General features: G+C 41.5%; 1 protein-coding gene across 1 annotated transcript in view; it reads left to right on the top strand.

The window, feature by feature from the left end:
* The window catches only part of ASCC3 (activating signal cointegrator 1 complex subunit 3), a 2,217,780-nt gene that overhangs the window by 1,614,268 nt on the left and 582,976 nt on the right, over positions 1-20,536 (top strand). The window contains exon 18 of the mRNA XM_086926668.1: positions 17,557-17,721. Within this exon, the coding sequence (XP_086782794.1) occupies positions 17,557-17,721 (165 nt within the window). The remainder of the gene's footprint in view (positions 1-17,556; positions 17,722-20,536) is intronic.

The following is a 20,536-nucleotide window of genomic DNA, read 5'->3' on the forward strand; positions in this document are numbered from 1 at the left end:
CAACAGCTCCAGGTCCTCCGCCACTAACAAACAGTGACGCCTTGTCACTGCCCCCCGACCATACAACACCGGTCGGGGGGAGACTCCAACAGTTCCTGCCAGTCTGGAAGTCCATCACCACAGACAGGTGGGTCACAAAGCTTATCCAGTACGGTTATTGTCTGGAGTTAACATCCACTCCACCCAACATACCCCCAAGACACCGTCCTATGTCCACAGAGCATTTGCACTTATTGCAGCAGGAGGTACTCGTCATGCTGCAAAAAGGAGCAATCGAGCTCGTGCCTGTGGAAGAAAGAGGCACAGGAGTTTACTCACTGTATTTCTTGATCCCAAAAAAGGACGGGTCACTCTGACCCATACTGGACCTCAGACCCCTCAATCAGTACATTCTTTCAGAACACTTTCACATGCTAACACTGCAGCAGGTTCTACCGTTGCTCAGTCAGGGAGATTTCCTCGCAACGTTAGATCTGAAGGATGCATACTTTCATATTCCGCTACACCCGTCACACAGAAAATACCTCAGATTCACCATTCAAAATCAGCATTACCAATTCAAGGTCCTCCCTTTCGGAGTAACGACAGCCCCCAGGGTGTTTACAAAGTGCCTGGCGACAGTGGCGGCACACCTACGGAGACAAAACATTCACGTCTACCCTTATCTGGACGACTGGCTTATCCAGGCAAAGTCGGCCCAGCAGTGTGCCGCCCACATGTCCCACACCATTCACCTTCCTCACAATCTGGGATTCTCACTGAATTACCCGAAGTCCCACCTGCAACCAGCCGACATACAGCAGTATCTGGGTGCGACAATAGACACTCTGGCAGCCAAAGCACAGCCAAATTCAGTGAGGATCAGCAGCATTCAATCGCTGATACAGAAATTCAGACCTCAACACTCGCTTCAGGCACGAGTGTTCATGCAGTTGATAGGCATGATGGCCTCCTGCATCTTCATAGTCCCGCACGTTAGACTACATATGCGTCCGCTTCAGGAGTGCTTAGCACGTCAGTGGAATCAGGCTCACAGACAATTGAAAGACCTAGTGTTGGTAACTGGTTGTGCATACAACTCTCTGCATTGGTGGAATCCACAAAACCTTTGCAAGGGACGACCGTTCCAGGAGCCTGTGTCACAGATCATTCTGACGTCGGACGCATCTCTCCAGGGTTGGGGAGCTCATGTACTCCACTACACTGTGCAGGGACTATGGACAACGCAGTAAAAGAAGATGCCCATCAACCTTCTAGAGCTGATGGCTATCTTCATGGCAATGAAAGCATTCAAGGTACATCTGTGCAACAAGGTCGTGTTGATCCGGACGGACAACATGGCGGCCATGTACTACATACAGAAGCAGGGAGGAACACACTCTCCGCAGTTGTCTCATCCGGCTCAGAGCATGTGGAAGTGGGCCATTCAGAGGAACATCTTCCTCATGGCGGAACACCTCCCAGGCAAGGACAATCAGATGGCGGACCTGCTCAGCAGGTACAGCCACCAAATGCATGAGTGGGAGATACATCCATCAGTACTCCACCCGTACTTCTAAGACTTCTAAGCAGGTGACTCCAAGTTCAAATTAGTCTAACCATCAACATGGATGCCTCTAACTCAGACCCTAGCACATTGGAAACTACACAAAGATGTATGGTGAAATACCTCTTAATCCTCTACCAACCAAACAGACAGGATAGAGCATTAAGGCCAGCTTCCTTAAGCAAATTCCAAAACCGGGATAATAGCTTGTAACTGGGGTATCACACTTGAATCTCAAGTTTCTTTGACAACCAAATCATCTTCCACTAAATCCTCTTTTTATCACCTAAGTCTCTGCACAGAAGTGCTCCTTTACTTTGCCTTTCACAGGCAATCACTGTAGCTAATGCTCCTATTCAATCAAGATTGGATTACACTTTGTACTTGGCTTGACTTTAAAAAGTATAGCTTGCCTACAAAGATTGCAGAATGCCATTGATAGAGTGATGTTCATGCTCAGAAAATTCAACCATGTGCCCAACCACCTTAGACAACTACACTGGCTGACCCCCGTAGGAAGCGAATGCAGTTTAAACCAGCACAAAGCTTTCTACAGACTTGATTCCAAATAATTTTTTGGGAAATTTTCAGAATACACACCTGTGCATAATCTTAGATCCTCTGGCCATTTGAAGTTAATTTTAAATAAATTTAAAATAGCAAACTGGATGGCAGAGTTCCTTCACGATCCAGGCCACCCTGTTTGTGGAGTTATTCCATTAGATTGGGGTCAGACCTGCTTGAATTCAGAAAGCCTCTTAAAACCTGGCTCTTTACTCATTAAATCCTTATATTCCGAACTTTTCATTTCTAGTACTAGAACTGAAATGACTTCACATAGCGCCACAAGAGTCTGTTTATGAATGACAGTGTTCATTACAAAATCCCTTAAAATAATATTAAATAAAATCAGATGACCACAAAGTGCCTTCAAAATATTAACAGGCAGTGTGGGATATTTCAAATAAAGTTTGAGTTAATAGTAACAGGTCCAGAAATAAACAATGTACATGGGTCAGGCAGTTTATTGTGAAAGAATCACCATATACCTACAGATCTCGCTATGAAACTTGAGAAAGATTCTGGCCAATGTTTAGGACATGCTTTCATGTAAATGGTTGGTAATGCATTTAAATTGATTCCCTGCCAGGAAGAAAAGGAGAGACCACAATTCTAAATTATTAAAATATTAGAAATGCACAAGCGAAGATTGTTGGCAGCTCATCTTCTACGAACTATAGGGTTCAGTCCTCCAAGCAGATAAGCCTAAACTAATTCTTACCTAGGCATGGGACACCTTTACGTTTAGCCTTTTACAAAGATTAGAAGGTTTGGTGTTTCAACGTGTTCTGAAAGTGTGTCTTCATAGGGTGAGCTACTCTTCTGGGTGCATAACTCTTCTTTTTATTAATTTAATAACTTATCACCAATTCATCCACCAGAACTTCTAACTGATGCCATCCAATATGATTGATTTCTTCAGGAAACAATCCTATCTACAATTTCATCCCTGAAATTGATTAGAGCTGCAGGTCTAGACGATCCTTCTGCCATCATCATTCAATCTAAAAGCAAACGGTGGGCAGATTTATTCGTACATTTGTTTGAATGGATTGCTGAATCTGGACTATTCCTTGATACGTGGTACGACTCTTTAGCTAAATCAATATTGAAGGACAGTGATGGAAGCCATCTTTAAATTAGAGATGAACCAGTCTTCTGGGAATTTCCAAAAAGGTTTTTAAAAAAATGTTATCTGACCTTAAGAAATAACCTTCAGCTGATTGAACAGGGAGGGATTCTGGAAGGGACATTCCACCACCGATCACTGGTTAGCCCTCTAGGCTATTACTAAGAAATCTCTTGAAGTGAATTAGGGGCTATACTGTTGTTTTATGGACGTCTGCACAGCCTATGATACAGTGGAAATAGGGCGACTAGGGGAGAAGCTAATTGGCTGAAAAATACATCATGATCTTCTATTGTTCATAGTCATTGCATACGGCAAACTGGGTACAGGTAGAAATGAACCCTTTGGGAGGTTATCTAGGAGACTCAGTATTATAAGCAGCTCATGCCAAGGTTGTCTACTAGCACCTTCTCTTTTCAGTCTTTGTCAGGTGTGCCAGGAGTTTTAAAACCCAACGGTCCTTCTCACCAAAGACGGGGTCCCACCATATCCCTTGTTTTCTTTATGCTGATGATTTTGTTTTACTTGGTCATACAGCGAAAGGCCTGTAGTGGAAACTTAATGCTCTATTACTACATTATAGGCAAACTTTAAAAAAAAATCTAGAAAAGACTGAGGTGATCTTTGGGAGAAATGTAACTAAGCCAAAATGGTTATTGGATGAAAAGTCTATTGAGATGGTCAATTCATATAAATATCTAGGTTTGTTTTCAAATAACCTGAAATGGGTCGATCGCATGAAAACCAGAAGGGCTAGAGCCCTGTTACAAACAGAGTGTTTACTAAACTCTAACCACACATTCGGGGTAATTTTCACTAGCTCCACTTATGAAAGCCTTTGCCAGTATAATTCAGCTTTTGGCCTTGTATGGAGCAGAGGTTTTGTTGTTAGAAGCCAAGAATATTTGAGAGGCTGTAGAGAGTATAGTGTTCAAATATGTGTTTGACTTGCCTAATAGTACCATGGTTTAAAGTATATGGCGAGGATTTAATCTCGCATTCTTGGTACATCATGGCAGGAGCACCTTCTTTTAAGCTTCCTTAATAAGTTGTCCTTATGTGAAGAAGCACCAACAATTTCGAAATTATGCTGGGAAAAGATTCTCATAAGTGAAAGGTAATGGGCCACAATCCTTATCAAAATAGGCTATGATAGTACAACTATTATTGTACTATTAGTACAATAAGCACATGGGCTCGATTTCCCAATAATGTCACTCTGAGAGAATACTCCTTTACTGCCTCCAAACATTGTATATCGAATTATTTTCTAAGAAACCCTCCGTAATAATTATAGTCAACCCTCTTGGTTTTCCTCTACCTGACACATTTTCTAAATCCCAAAATGTGCCTAGATTATGCCGTTTGCCTGTAATCCAGTGTTTTCCCTCTCTGAATGGTACAATGGGATAAGAGGTAATTGAATATGTAAAGGTTTAAAAAAATGAAATGTACTATCCGCCATGTTCATATTGATTGTCCTTATTATTTATTCACTCGTAAACGGTTTTAAACATATTAAACATAAAGGATTAGCTTTTCATGATGTTCTATTGCAATGATGGTTTATGTGATTATTATATGTTTTATGATGTTGCTATTTGTTTATGGACATATGTCTTAATAGACTTAATACTACTGCTTTTCTTTTAAATATTTATTCGACAGAGAGATGCAACTTTTATAAAAGTACATTTTAGTTATGATAACATTGTGAACAAACACGAAAACATAAACATTGGGGTCATTATCTCAGTCACTTGAGGGCATTTAGAAACATACGTAACAATCTGGCATTATTGTTACATTATACATTTTTCTGAACTAGAACACCAGTGGGACAAGCGTAAACGCTTGTTATTATTTTTTAATAAACAAAGTGTTCCATGTGTAGTCTGTGCTGGTGATGCCTCGTGTTTCTCTATCCTTCATACACATCAGATATCGTCAACCTTTATCTTGTAGTTGCTTTGTCTAGCAAAAATATTTTCTTCAGAAACTGCAGTTTTCAGTCATGGAAAAAAGATCCCTACAATTATCCAGCAAATTTAATACCCATCTTTTTTCTTATCCAATTCTGTCAAACTTGCATATTTGCCAGCTTGTTGGGCTGCAGTGTTTACTATTAGGACATCATTAAATATTAGTGCACACAGCGGCGTACAACCGGGCAGAAAGAAAAAAAGCATGGTCCTTAGGTACATTTATCCATGCACATTGAGGTCCACTCAGATTTATAACAGGATGTAGCCATGCACAATCCAATATAAACAATACTAAAAAAAACACAAATCTACTCCATCCTCGCTGCCCACTATTCAGCAAGATTCGCCTCCTAAAATAAAAAAAGGAACACTAATAAAATGTAAAATATTGACATACTAATTGGCTTCAGTTTCAGTCAGTATGTACATCATAACGCCAAAAGCTGCTCAGATTCTGAAAACACTTTGGGACTTTAAAAGTGGTAATGATGCACTGAATAAACTCTCCTTATAATAACCAGATTAAATAAGCTCATACATTGGTTAGACTATCTGTCCAAGTGGCTCACAGAGATTTGAAATAGACTACTACAACAGCCTCCAATGAGAATCTAAGCAACATGATCACAGCGTCATTTAGACCCATCTGGACCAGGCAGCTTGGAAGTTAGATAAATACCTAAAATAAAGTACATGTTTTAAAGTTGGTCCTGGAGTTTGTGAACATACGTTTACATCATTTTCGATCCAGATTAGGCATCAGAATGAACACAAATGTTATTACATCTGGGATCAATATATTTACAAATCAATAAAAAGGTGTGTAATGTTGAATCTGATTTGAAGTCTGACATCTGATGGCTTCACGCAGCGCTTGCTTGATTCATGTGCTTGGACTCGCCCTCTGTTGTAATGACAAGGCCTTGTGCTGTCCCTGTTTGTCTGTTCTTCTTTGGTGCAGAGCAGATCTCATTATACAATTGGAGGCTATTATTAGGCATGAACCTTTATTGCTGCCCCACATGCAGCCTGTTAAAGAACTAATTCGGATTCTCCAACCTTTTCTGTACTGAGAGCTACTTATGTTCAATGAAACGCGTTGACCACTACTAATATTATTTGTGCTGTATAATTTCATTTTTTTAATATGTATAGTAATTCAACCAAGCAAAAACGTTCTAATTTAATAAGCTGGGCTGCACAAAAGTGAGCTACTCAGAGGTAGCTGGAGAGCTACAGTAGCTCACGAGCTACTGGTTGGAAACCAACACATCACAAAGTGAAAAGTTCCATTCTGGAGTCACAATACAGTATATATATACCCATGACACACAGCTATCTTCTTCTTTTATTAGACGGTCCCTCAACAGATAAGAACATTACTTGATTATTTTATTGATGCGTATCTTTTATTAGCTTATATTGTGATAAGTGCGTTTTACATAAACTGTTAGTATATATTCGTAATTAGAATTTGAACAAGTTATTCCAATGTATGGAGTAATTCTTAGGTTTTACAAATCTAGTGCTTTTTTAGGGTCTTGCTCTTATTTATGTACCTTTGTTATGTGTTAATAAGTAGGCCTGGGAGGCAAATTCCGTTCCGTTCACAGAATTTGGGTAATTTCGCGTTCCGAGGAGAACGCGAAATTGCCCAAAATTCTGCGTTCCGCGACTTCGTGAACATTTTTGCTTGTTCGCTTTCTCAAAATGCGTGTTCGCAAGATATTTCCCCCTGAGCACGCAAACAGCGATTGCAAACAGTAAAAAAGCATCGCGAACAAGCAATTCCACGTGTTTGCGGAATTTCTGCATGTTCGCGGAGATTTTTTATCGTTTCGTGGAGATTTGCGTAACACGATTACGCAAATTCCGCCCACCCCTATTAATAGGGCAGTAGTGTGATAAAGAGTCAGTAGTGACTCAATTTGAACTTGTTACTCCAGTGCGACAATTCAATCGCTCAAGCACTTGCCATTTAAATGCGGCTTTGCTAGCAAATGTCTCACTCGCGTGAAGATCGGGCTCCTTGGCAGCGGTCTGGGAGCCTCCAAGTCGCTGCCTGGTGGCTCCCACGCGACACCCGACTGGTCTCTCTTGATGCACTAGTGGTGCACAGAGACTCATCTGGGAGCGGGAACACGAAGGGCAGTTACACACGTGTGCCGCCTGCCTTCTTAGCAAAGCCTGGCCGCAGTGGTGATATCAGGTGCGATCACACAATTGTAGATCAGGCGCAGCAGTGAATTTCTGTAGTCGTGTGGACGCGCATTAAAAAAAGAGAGAGAAACACATTAGAAATCTGACAAAAATGTGGTGCCATTTTGTATTGGGGCAACAAATACATAACTGGCTGCCATGGCAACACCATTGTTTCAAAGGTGAACGCCAGATGCTCTCAACCTGTCATTACAAATACACTGGCTGTCAGCTGGATGTGGGGCTCCTCCATTTCCTCTGCGACTAGTCTGATTTCTACAATATACCTGTCCTAGTGCGTGCCCCTCCTCTAGATAGATAGCATATAACATATTTTTTTTTAAAAAGTTTTATTAGAGGATTGTGCAATATTTGGTTACGTTAGGTTTATAGTTTGGATATTTATTGCAAAGTTAATAGAATTAGGTTTAAGTTTTAAATAATAATAGTTAATATTTATCAGTGTAGTGTCTATTACTGGTCATTTTTCTTACAGGTAAGTGAAGAAATGTTTAGGAGGTACTTCTAAGAGGGGCAAAAGATCTCCATCAAAGAAGCGGTGGAGGCCTCTATGTCCAAGAGGAAGAGAGGTACTCCCTCAGAGTTCTTACGAGGAAGACCGACCCACAAACCCAAACAAGCATTGGCATAGCCAATAGGTCTCGCCTTTGGGACCTTATAAGTGTTTAACCATGCAGCATCTCTAGAAAACACAAAAGGGAGCCGGGTTCCCTCTACCATTGGCACCCATTATAAACACAACCACAAATCCATATAGGATCTCATAATGCATCCAAACAAGTACTCCGATCCAAAGTAAAGGAAACAGCTCTACGGTCGAACTGACAATATTCCACCTTCCGTTAACCAAAATTGCAGGATGTGGACATTGTTCGAGGGTCCGGGGTGGAAGGTCGCAGCGATCCGAATGGCTCTTACCTCCCGGGCTTCTCTGCCCTTGGTGGGCCCCGGTGGCTCCTCTGCACACTGAATAGGATTAGGAGCAGGGGAGGCTGGAGGTGGTTTGCGGGAGTGGTTGGGTAGCGGACAGGCACCTTCGGGAAGGAGTGGGGGGCTCTTGTGGTGCAAGGCAGTGGGGATACACGGGGCGGTTGCTGCGGTCCCGTGTTGCTGGAAGGGAATATGGAACAGCATATGGGTGTGGGGGGTGAGTGGGTACAGTTGGGAATGTGGGGGGGGCGATGGTTGTTGCGCCGGTGGTGCAGATTCGATGGTCCCCTTTAAGGGTGGCAGGGCAGGAGGCATAGCGGGGGAGCTGGGTCAGTTGGGCAAAGAGTGGCATGCAGTTCCGCGGGGAGGTAGGGCACCCGAGGCCCGGCCCAGGTGTCACCTTTGCGGACCAGGCAGCGGCGTGAGGCAACGGGTAGTCCTGGGACAGTCTCATACACACATTAGGATTAGAGGAAGAAGAAAGTGGGTCAGGGGGAGCGGTGGGGGGCACAGGACATTAATTTGGCCACCTGGGGAAGAAGCAGCGACGGGTCTAGTGCAGGGTTGGGGGGAGGGAGCCGGGGGACAAGGTCGTTCAGGAGAAGGAATCATTCAGATAAGGAGAACCGGGTGAGGCTGGCTGTGAGCGATTGGACGGTCCCTCAAATCTGGTCTGTGCAGGCTTGACCTAAAAATGGCAGAAAGGCTCTAAAGAAGAAGAGGCATCTGAACAGACCCTGATTCCTGGGTCAGGGACAAGGAGGGAAGAACTCCTGTCCTCCACGAGCAGTAGTTTTAGCACTACAAAAGACTGGGGTACTCTTAGTGCTACAAGAAGGAGTGGTGTCCTCAGTGGCTCAAACGAGATCCAGGACTCTCTCAGTCTGGATGATATATTTGATGCCAAAATTGATGACAACAGATTTGATGAGTTCGTATTTGAACTTATGAAGGTTTAGATACCTTTGAGAGTCTAGACAGCGACTTAAAGGGACTTGTTCCAGGAAGCTAGTCAAGGATCCTCTGGGGGAGGATATGTTTAGTCCAGATGCCATAAGGCATCCAGGCAGCTCAGAGTGGTGGTCACTGACATGTGGCAAAATGTATCAAACAATGGGTGAGAGAAACCCTAGAGCGGCAGCATCGGAAGCTGATGCTGGCTGAATGCCCCAGTCCTGTCATAGATAAAAAGGCTTGTCATACACCCAACCTAAATCCAGAGCTTATAATGTTCCTATTTAAATCAGGTAAAGTCCTTAGAAGGGGCTTAGAGCGGTGCCTAAAACAATGCCAGTACTGTCTTTTAGATACCCTGGGCAATTTTGGCACGTATATTAGACATGGCCTCAGTAGCACATATGAATAACACAGAGATAGGCATTGAGCTCTTAAGGGAGCTGAAGTTAAAGGCCGGTCTGTATGGTGGGTAACGCCAATGCAGGCCTTATATCTGAAAGAAAATGCCATTCTCATGAGAATGAGCCCAAAACTTGCTGAGTTGGCCTATAAGGTATCGGAGGGCGACCTCATGGACTTCCTATTTGGTCATAACTTTATTAAGTGTTTGGACAAGTACGTGTCACATTAACAATCTTGAATAAGGCTAAGTACAACATGAGACGTGTGTTTGGCACACACGTTTTTGCAAGGGCCGACAGGAGGGACTGGCTGTCGGCTGATATTTTAGAAGGTCCCATGTTTATATATAAAATCAGTTCACCTAGAATACAAGGGGATATGGTAGGTTTCCAACCCTCAACAGGTTTCTATCCTCAAAGAGGAAGATCTAGACCCAGAGGGTGAAGACTAGATCTCAAGGTTCAGGACATGAAAGTGAGTGCCATGTAACGGTAGCCGGAAGGCCAAAACTATTTGCACACAAGTGAATAGAAGTGACAAGCGACTCCGGTGTTCTGGAAACTAAAAGAGGTGTCCGGATAGATTTTTGGGAGGTTCCTAATCAAAGTTCCCAACCCTGGGAGATTGTCTTCGACAGGGATTGTGTTTAGTGGATTTGGAGATTGCTCTAATGCTAGAAAACGGCGCAATAAAGCTTTCAGATTCAAAGGGAGGATTTCGCGTGGACGCAGGGGCTTATATCAATCGGCTGGGGGGCTTGAAGTCATAACAGTTAGCAGATCCAGTAAAGGACATATCTCTGCTGGGAACACAAGATTATTTTGTCATCAGACCGCATTCCAGGCGAGCAGAATCAGAGGGCAGATTGGAATTCACGTCATCTCCGAGATTTCAGCAATTGTCAATTGAATTCAGTGATTGTCAGGAAAGTGCAAGCTCTGTGGGGCCCAATAGAAGTAGATCTGTTTGCAGGCAGACACACATATCAAGCGGAAAGGTATTTCAGTTGAAGGCCAGACCCAGGGGCTATAGCAGTGGATGCCTTATGCTTTGCCGCTATCTTAGAGAGAGTTCCCAGAAATTAGAAACACGTCTCTGCTTAGTATCTTTCAAAAAGGTTACAGATGTTAAAGTTATCAAGACTTTCAACAGAGTTTATTCATCAGATGCTGTACATTTTGATATTTGGAAGAGAACAAAAAATAATCCCGGGTTTCTGTCCTTTATTCCAGGATTGTTTGAAACTGTGTGTGGTAAATGAACAAAAGTTGCTAGAATTTTGACATGATGGTGACACTCCACTATTAACATCCTATGTAAAACCAAATAAAGCAGTATCATCCGCCACAACAGCTAGGTGGTTTATCACAATAATGAGTGAGGCAGGTATAGATCTATCAAAATCTGGTGGACCTTCAACCTGAGTGAGGTTCAACAGGTAGTATAGTGTTTTGGGCTGTTGGCAGTCTTTACGTTATCACGAAAGCAATAGACTGTTCAAATGCAAGTACCTTTGCAAATTTCTACCTGAGACCAGTGAATCCTGTAAGCAATATAATTATGGGAAGCTGTTTTTTAAAATAGTTTTTATTGGCATAAATAACTAGGGACAAAAGGCTGATTCAAATTAGATACATAGTAAGCAACAATATTGTCTGTGTCCTAAACATTGAACAAAAACAGAAACCAAAGAATAAGAAGTTGAAAAGGAAAGGAAGGGAGACAGGAGAGGAAAGAGAAGGTAGAGCACAGAATCAAGTGAACTCTAATGTTAGGCATCTCATGGAGCATAAATAAGGAGGCAGACGTTAAAAATCGTATTACATATACAGCAAGGATAGGAGAGATGGAATTCAACTTTTTACCATTGGATAAATCTGGTCGTACTAGAATAAACGGTACAATATGCATTCACTTCTATGCGAAGAGGAAGGATGTAACTTAAAGCCCCATGTCCATGTTCACAGGGAGACCAGTAGGCCAGGCTCCGGGGCCTGTGTATCTGTGGGGGAGTGCGTTGTATGTAGGTGTTCAGTGGTGGGTTCCTGTGAGTGTAAATATAATCACGGTTCCTAGATCTCTGTGGGGTGATATGTCTGGGCATCTGCTCCCATTAGATGGCCAGTTGTTCTTGGCAGTAGATCACATATTGCTGCCAAGATTTGATTTTGGGTGCCTGTTTCTGTCCCCAATGTATAATACTTTTTGATGTGTTTATTTTCTTTAAAGGGCTGCATGTGGGGCAGCAATAAAGGTTTATGCATAATAATGGCCTCCGTTGTCTTTAATGGAATCAAGATTCTCTCTACATGTTAATTGGCGAATTGCCATTTGGAATGTATTTGTTTTTTTGAATTGTGTATCTCCTCTGGGTTTCTAAGTTTCACAAGAGATCTAATTAAGTACCCAGCAAATCCCAGTGCATATTTGTCAGATTTAGTTAAACATAGGAGATTACAATACCTTACGTAAAATGAGACAAAATGTAACTGTTATACTTGTCACTGTTCTAAATGAAGCTTTGTGCACTAAATGAAATTGTGTTGATAATTCACACAGATGTAGCCTCACGTCATTGCTCTTTTGAGTTGCCTGGAGATAACGTACATTTTCGGTACTTAACATTTGTTTACACGAGTCACTGTGTGTAACTTTTGGGCAGAATATTTTGTTTTTTTTCTATACACCTGTCTCAGCCTTCTGTTTCCTCTCCTGCATTTTTAGACAACATTAAACCGTGAATATCCCTCCTCCACCACTCCTACTGTCCTCCCTGGGCCCTTGTTACCTGTAATCTAGCTGATGCACCTTCCTTCTCGTCTTGTTTTGCCCATCTTAAATCCTTGATTCCTATTTAAGCTTTTCATGAGGATGTGACCCCAACAGATTGAGTTTTCTCTCCCTGTCACCGAATTCCTTCTGGCTGTCTTCATCGTTTGAATGATTTACTGACGTTTTAAAGGAGTTGCATACAGGGACAAACGAAGGCTTGAACATTTTTAGGTCATTCAATTATCCACATTTTTGTCTGTCTCTAATCAGTTTTTCACTTCTTTAAAGTCACCTTTGTTGGCCTCTCTGCTTGTCATCTAGTTGCGTTCTGCAGGAAATTTGGAGAAAATAGTAAATATTGCTTCTCCTGCACTTTACATATTGCTTCCATTCCCAAAATTTCCAAGCGGTACAATCTGCTCCCAATTACTATCTATATATACGACCTACACCGAAGCTTTTAGCATTACCAGTTCTGGACCAGATGTCTGTCATTCCCCTTCAAGTTCTGTCCCGAAACCTTCAAAGAGGAGCCAATGGCTCGTACGTTCCTTTCCCAGGAAGTATTTAGCTTCCACCAGCCCAGTCCTAGATTCACCGTCTAACATGATCTATAGCATATTGTAAGCTTTTGTGCCATCTTGCACTGCCATGTCACTATTAGATTACAAAATGAGGCTATTTCATTCAGACTCATGTTTATTTGATGTTCCACACTGATTCATTGTTGATTAATTGGGCCTATAATTTACGGTTTGCCCAAACCGGCCCCCCATACCACAGACAGCAGGCCTATTAGGCATTTCAAAAAATGTATATTAGAGCAACCGCTTGCTGAGATTCCTGGGTAGCCCTCATACTCGCTGGCCTGCTGCTATTTGTACTGCAAATTCATGTTCTACCTCTCCATTAATGATCATCGCCTTCCTTTGGAACAACATCCGACCCCCAAAGGTGGAATTCAGTCTTATTCCAGACATAAGATGCCGATAGAGGTGTCATAAGAGGAGGAGACCAGGGAGGCGAGGCTGATTAGTGGAAAAATATGAAAATGTTAAGAAGTGAAAATAATGTAAGGTAAATCTCCAGTTTCTCTCATTCCTGCATCTTCCTCCCCGGAGCTTTTGCATTTGAAGAGACTTATAAACTTCACGTGGACCCCCGAGAGGTTCTTTTTCCAGAAGCACAATAGCACCATGGATTGATATGGCTGTTCATCCTTTTGATGAGGTAGTACATACCATTTCTTTTCACTGTTAATAGGCCTTCTGATGTTTGATGTCACAGTGGACTTGAAAACCCTTGCTGATACCAAACAAATCAACATTCTAGAATGCCTATCGATGATGATTGTTAGTAGTGCTGGGCAAAGAGAGGTGTTTTAGTCACTTCTCTGGATAGCCCCTTGAAAGGTAAAATCTCTGGTACTGGTGCAAAGGAATTCTGATGGTAACTGCAAGATCGCAGACAGCACTTGGAAATTTCAGATTGCTGATTACGATCTCAAAGGATATTTAGTTGAAACAATTGTAGCAAGAATCAGCAATATAGTTTATTATATACAGAACCTCCTGATAGTGAAACAGTTTGGGTTTAGGAAAGAATAAATATGGCTTACTCTACAGACATTCTTTCTCTAAGATCTGTAATTGTATTCATTTCCTCATTTTTTGCCATTTCACTTGCCATACGATGTGGCAGAAATCTCCAGAATGTAAAAACTTGCATTATGTTTTTCAGGAGTATCTGGCAATGTCTAGTTTCTAGTCAGCAGTTTCTTCTTCTATTCCATATGTGCTTTTCCTACCATAATGTAAAGAAGTAATCCGGAATCAGCTTAATGGCGCAAGTTATTTATTGAGTTACAAGACAACACACCTTAGACAGGAGTGCTCAGTAAGGCTAGCAAACAGGAACTGGCTAACTGACAACTCAACTGACCAGGGAACTGTCACCGTAGAACGTCCAGCTGTCAACATTCCAGCTGGTGGCATAACTGTTGCGCGCAAGGGATAGGTCGCGCAGGGAAGAGGGGGGAAGGAGGGAGGGGGAGAAAGACAAGGTGAAGCAGAGAAACACAACACATGATTTAAAAAAAAAAGTTTACATCAGAATACCCAAAGCAGCAAATACAATTTAAGTATAGGTTTTATGCAAATATTAAATTCCAATAGAATGCAAAATACATTTTTCTAACAAACAAACCATGCACTCTGGTGATTCAATAGTCACTTAGGAGGCGTGAATGAGTACATCAAGCTTAACATCTGTTACCTTATAGCCTAAGTGACATAAAACCAATTACCAAATGAGAATATTAAGTTCTAAAAATACAAAACAGGCTTTAGAAGAAACACTAAGACTAATAGCATAGAAGAGGGTGGAAAGTACGTCCTACCTTCCATACATGCTTGTCTGAGTATAAAGTGTATAATTTATTTATATGTGGTATTGTTACTGTAAAAAAGGGGACAATGGCACTAGAAATTACAATAAAGTGCCTAAAAGTAGTTATAAATGTGTGCAAAGTGAAGTGTGTAATTTCACAGGTAATTGCGGGCCTCAGTGCTGTAGATCCAGTTTCCCATAGTGTAAATTACATTAGAGGGTATATGGGGGAAGAGGGAAGTCTCTGCCAATAAACATGGAGTATGACGAGATCGTGTTTAATAAATAAGGCCATTATTTTGGGGGATACTAATCTAGGTTTTTAGAATAAGAGAGGGAGAGGGGATTTTTTACCTCTGGTATAAAAATGATGTGTGTTATCCATGGTAACACTGTTACGTGTAAAGGTGAAAGAGCAAGCAAGTGGATGCCAAAACACAACCTGACATTTTAAAGTTGAAGACAGGAAATACTCAATGTGAGCAGTACATCAAGGCCTGAAAGCATATGCAATCCAGTTAGGTGCAAAAGCTGTCTTCTCCCAGGGTATATATTCAAAACAGACCGAAGGGGACCAATACATTAGTGCTAGTGCCCTGTTTCTATATATGCAACCTGGCTATGCATTGCATAGGGCAAAGATAAGTCTATGTTTGTCTTCGGGTATTGTTTTCATCATTAGTACAAATACATTTGCTGTAGAAGAAGGAAAGGATTAGCCTCCAGCTAAGTTGATTCTGGTGGAAGGATACATGCAAGGGTGGAAAAGAAGGCAAAAGAAAGCAAGGTTGGACACGAGACAACCCTAAAGCACCAGGTAGCCAGCCACCAAGTAGAGGCGGTGCTCTGGAATGGATCAAAAAGACCATGCAGTAATACATTATTTGCTGAAAGCACATTTTAGGCAACTTTTAAGCAACTGTATGAGGGCACTACAGGAGTACAAGTCTAGGTATCACAAAAGGCCACGTCAGGAGAGAATGTGGCCTGTACATACCTAGTCATACAAATAGAAAATAATTTCATTACATGTTAATAACCCGGAGATTGTTGAAGATCACCACCCACATTTTGTAAACACTTGAGGGCTCTTACCTTTATTATCTGCCGTGCCTCAGCCCTTCGTAACGCAGCATCCGATCCCCTCCCTGGGGTCAGGTTTACTCAATCAGTGTGTTGAAACCTCATTTTTATCTTAGGCTCATTGTGCTTTGTTTTTGCTTTAGTGGTATGCCATGGGTTAATGAGGGGTTGTATTGTGTTGCACCATCTGACCTCTAAATTGAGTGCTTCACCATACGATCTGTGCTGTTTTTCATCTCACCGTACCTTGAAACTCTACTATCCCATTGTTTTTTTCTAGTTTAGAGGCCTATTTAATGCACCCTTGCCTTTAACTTCTGAGTTGCATCTCTCATCTCATCTCTGTGCTTTTCACTCATCTAAATAGAATGTGCACAGACTAAAATAAACACTGAATGCAAAGTATGCACACCTAGTTAAAATTCAACCATTGTTGCGAACTTACAGTAGAATGCAAGAGACAGCACACCCTCCATTTTGTTCTACAGTGATTGCCTAAATTGAGAGCTGCATATAAGTTGCCAGCGGAAAACCCAAACTACACACACCCACACATGTTGTTTATTTTGTAATTCAGATATATATTTTATGATTACAAAAAATATTGATGACAAACTGAGCTCCACTGATCAAGTCAATGCGGAGATCTCGTCTGCCCTTTTCACCTTCAGGCCAATAAAAAAGATATTACCATACATTCCAGTCAACCTTCAGAAAACACTTGTCACATCACTGGTAATTGCAAAATTGGACTACTGTAATGTTCTACTTCTTTCTGCACACCAGTACATATTGAATAAATTGAAAACTCTGCAAAATGCTGCAGACAGACTTCTACTGAATATTCCTAAATATCACTGTGTGTCCAAGTCAAGTAAAACAACTGAACTGGATCCCTATAAGACTGAGAATTACTTTTAAAGCGCTCTGAATTGCTTACAAAGCACTTCATGATCTAGGCCTACATTTCTTACAACACAGTTTCAAATGGTACACCCCAGTTAGGACATTAGGCTCGGCCTCTGCCAAATTCACAGTTGTCCCCAGGTTCAAGAGGGCTGCCTCAGGAGGTAGAAGCTTTGTCCCGGGAGCCACAAAGGCTTTGAAAGTGCTGTCGCTGCACATCAAGGAGTCACCCAACTTACTAGCGTTCAGGAAAGCTCTGAAAACCAGGTTATTTAACACTGTGTATCCTCCTTGGCTTTACTTCCTGTTCTTCTGCTCTGTCATGAAAACTAGCGCCAAGACACCCCCAGGTAATTGAGTGCCCTAGAAAATGATTTAACATTAACATTTATGATCATGTTCAGTATGTTCTCCTGAATATTTATCCATGTTGAAGTCTGGACCATTATTGTTATGTTCTATTGATTATATAGCTGGTCTGAAATTTCAGTAACTTTGCCCGATAAGCAAATGTTTGCATGTGTCGGTTTAAGACCTCAAAATTCAAGAACCTGACACATGTAGTGTGGTCAATTATTTTGAAAGAATAATCCTTGCAATATTGCTTTTGACATTACCATATATGAACAGCGATGTTATAATTTGTTGTCTTGTTATATTGTGTTTTTTGTCTCCAGATGGATCCTTTACTTGAAAAACATAGAGAACAGTTGGTAATTGAAGTTGGGCGGAAACTAGACAAAGCACGCATGATTCGTTTTGAGGAGAGAACTGGATTTTTTTCTTCAACAGACATGGGGCGAACAGCCAGCCACTACTACATCAAATACAATACCATTGAGGTACTAATCTATTTATCTACTTATGTGGTGTGTTTTATGGGCAGGGGGTCAAGTGATTTGACAGCATGATTTTGCAGTTCAGTGCAACTTGCTTCTTCCTTAGGAAATGTGGTGATCACAGTTGTCTATTCCAATGGTAGGCTCCCTGTGCTGCCCCAAAAATACTCCAATAAAAACTCAAACACTACGGAAAGAACTGCGGGGCAAAGCTGCTTACTTGACAAGTGAGGCTCTCCCGAAAACAGCGGAAGAGACGCTAAGCAAATATTCAGTGCTCTGCTGAGGGACCACTCCATAATGCCCCGCAGGGCCTAATTTACTTAAAGTTTCTCTATCTGTGGTGCCCCCAGGAGGCCAAGAGTACCACCAGCATACATTTTAAGTACTGTTGGTGGCTGCAGAGAGAGCAGCAAATGAAAGGATGTATAAAGTAATCATATGTTTCCCAGTTCCGAGAAATGATGACCTCAAGAAACTAACAGACACATGCATCAAGAAAAGCTTTTGCGAGTCCCTAATTGCGATTATTAAGGAATCGCAATTAAGGACTCTCAAAATCCTATGCATGTAGGAATCGCTGTTAAAATAGTGAATCCTAGACATTACTTAATTGCGACTCGCAATTCAGGAATGTCCTCCCATTTATTTCTATGGGCCTACGGGCCCATAGGAATGAATGGGAAATTGCATGCTCAATTTTCGAGTACCAATAGGTACTCGCAAATTGTGCATGCAATTTCAAGGATGCAAAGGTGTCAAAATGACACGGTTGCACCCCTATAATTATGATGTGCACCCATGTTGCACACACACAGGCCCCAAGGGCATGTGTGTATGTAACCTGAAACCTTGAAAAATGCACTTTAGTGCATTTTTCGAAGGTTTTTGCAAAATATAGACCAGAGTAATTTCTCTGTATTTTGCGGCCCAAAATAGCGAATTTGCTATTTCTAAATGTTTCTAGCATTTCCTTAAATGCAATCACAATTTAAGAAATCACAATAAATTGGGAGTGCCTAACACTTTGATGCATCGCAAAATGCTTGTTTGCGGGCGCAAACGGACGATTTTTGCAAATTGCACCGTTTGCGCTCGCAAAAAACATTGATGCATGTACCCCCAAGTCATGTTTAAAGCACTGCTAAGGCTGAAACTTTCGTTTTATAGCCTGTGAGTACAAGGGTCTCTAGTGGTTGGTTCTCTGGTGGCATTTTATGTGATCTCAATGTGTTAACACCTTGGCTGCTAGGCGTTTCCCCCCCCCCTGTGCTGGAAATTGCCATTTTGCTGGTGTCATGACGAGCTCAGCGCGTCATCAGCACAGCTCAACTGTGCATCATGACGAGCTGAGCTCGTCATGACCATCGAAAGGGTTAAAGAAAGATTCAGACTCGCAAGGTTGATTTTAAATACTTTATTAACAGTGTATTGCTAAGTGACATGCCAATGCTTTATTGACAATAATGATTGCATTTAAACATGGTTATTGGTTTTAGTGACTACAATGGTGATTTTTAACATATATTTATTGGTCTTTTAATGTGGTGACCCTCTTACAAAGCCAGTAAGCTTGCCTTATATTATTGTTGTTATTACCCTTTGAAAAGGCTAATAGGTTTGCCTTATATAGTGAAGTAGTGCCCATTGACAAAGCCAATACGCTTGCATTATATTACTGTTATGATGATTTCTTAACCAAGCAGGTGTCTAACCAGTCGATCACAAGCTGCCAGTAGCTCACAGACACCTTCAGAGTAGCTTGTCGCAGCGAGTTCATTTTTAAATAAGCAGTCACATTTTTTGTTTAAGGTTAAGGAAAGGATGTATTCATTTTACATTATTATCATCAGACTGCAGCTAACAGTGCCAGATAATGAGCAGTGCTCAGTCAGATATATGACCCAAGCTGGGGAAAAATTGAAGCACTGAGGTATTTAACTTTTAAATAAAAGTCCTTGTCAACTCATATTAGAGCATGAGAACAAAATTATGTTTGAGAATGCTTTTAAATGAGATAAGTTAAGAGATAAGAAACATATTTCCATGAAACATAAAGTCTGATGTTTTTTTCTATTTTAGTTAAGCCAATTATGTCTTGATGCTTTACGAAGCATGTTTCTTTAGTTTAAATTCCTCCAGTTTAAACAAATGGCTGCATTTTTCTGCAAAGGATATGGCACCTTGCCGATAGGCTACTGGAAGCAAAATGCCTGCTGTTTGTGTGTATAATAGATGTACTTTTCTAAAGAAAAAGCACCAACAGTATAATCATTTATTGTTGAGTGTTAATTGTGTGTGCCTACAAAAGGTGACTACAAACCTACACCACCTCCCCCGAGTAAGCCTTAGGCTGATCTGCTTCACTACCCTGAGTGAGTCAAGTGCTCTGGGGTGCTTGGTTCCTAGAATGGAGACAGTTATGGACCTATTACTTGTGGAGGCCTCACAAGTAGCACAACTAATAACCCAATTTCTGTGCACTACAGGCGGTTGAGTGCTGGGCCTGCACACAGACCCATCCCTGCGCCCAACCTCAGCCCGCATATAGCAACAGATATCCTATTTTATGTTTAAACACCATAGACATTCACTGAAAAAACTAAATGATAAGGTGTTGCTAATATTAAGAATTGTATTTAAAAGAAAGAATTGCGCTACACGGAGAAGACCTCGCCTGGATAGCGCTGCTCTTAGCAGTTTTTAAAACTCCCGTTTTTTATCCTTATAATTTTCTTTTCTGTTGAATATTTAACCCTGTTTTTAAATCTGTAAACTGGCCTACAGCTTACCGCACTCTCCCCCGCTCACTGCACAT

This window comes from Lissotriton vulgaris, chromosome 6 (assembly GCF_964263255.1).
Source record: "Lissotriton vulgaris chromosome 6, aLisVul1.2, whole genome shotgun sequence".
Lineage (NCBI taxonomy): Eukaryota > Metazoa > Chordata > Amphibia > Caudata > Salamandridae > Lissotriton > Lissotriton vulgaris.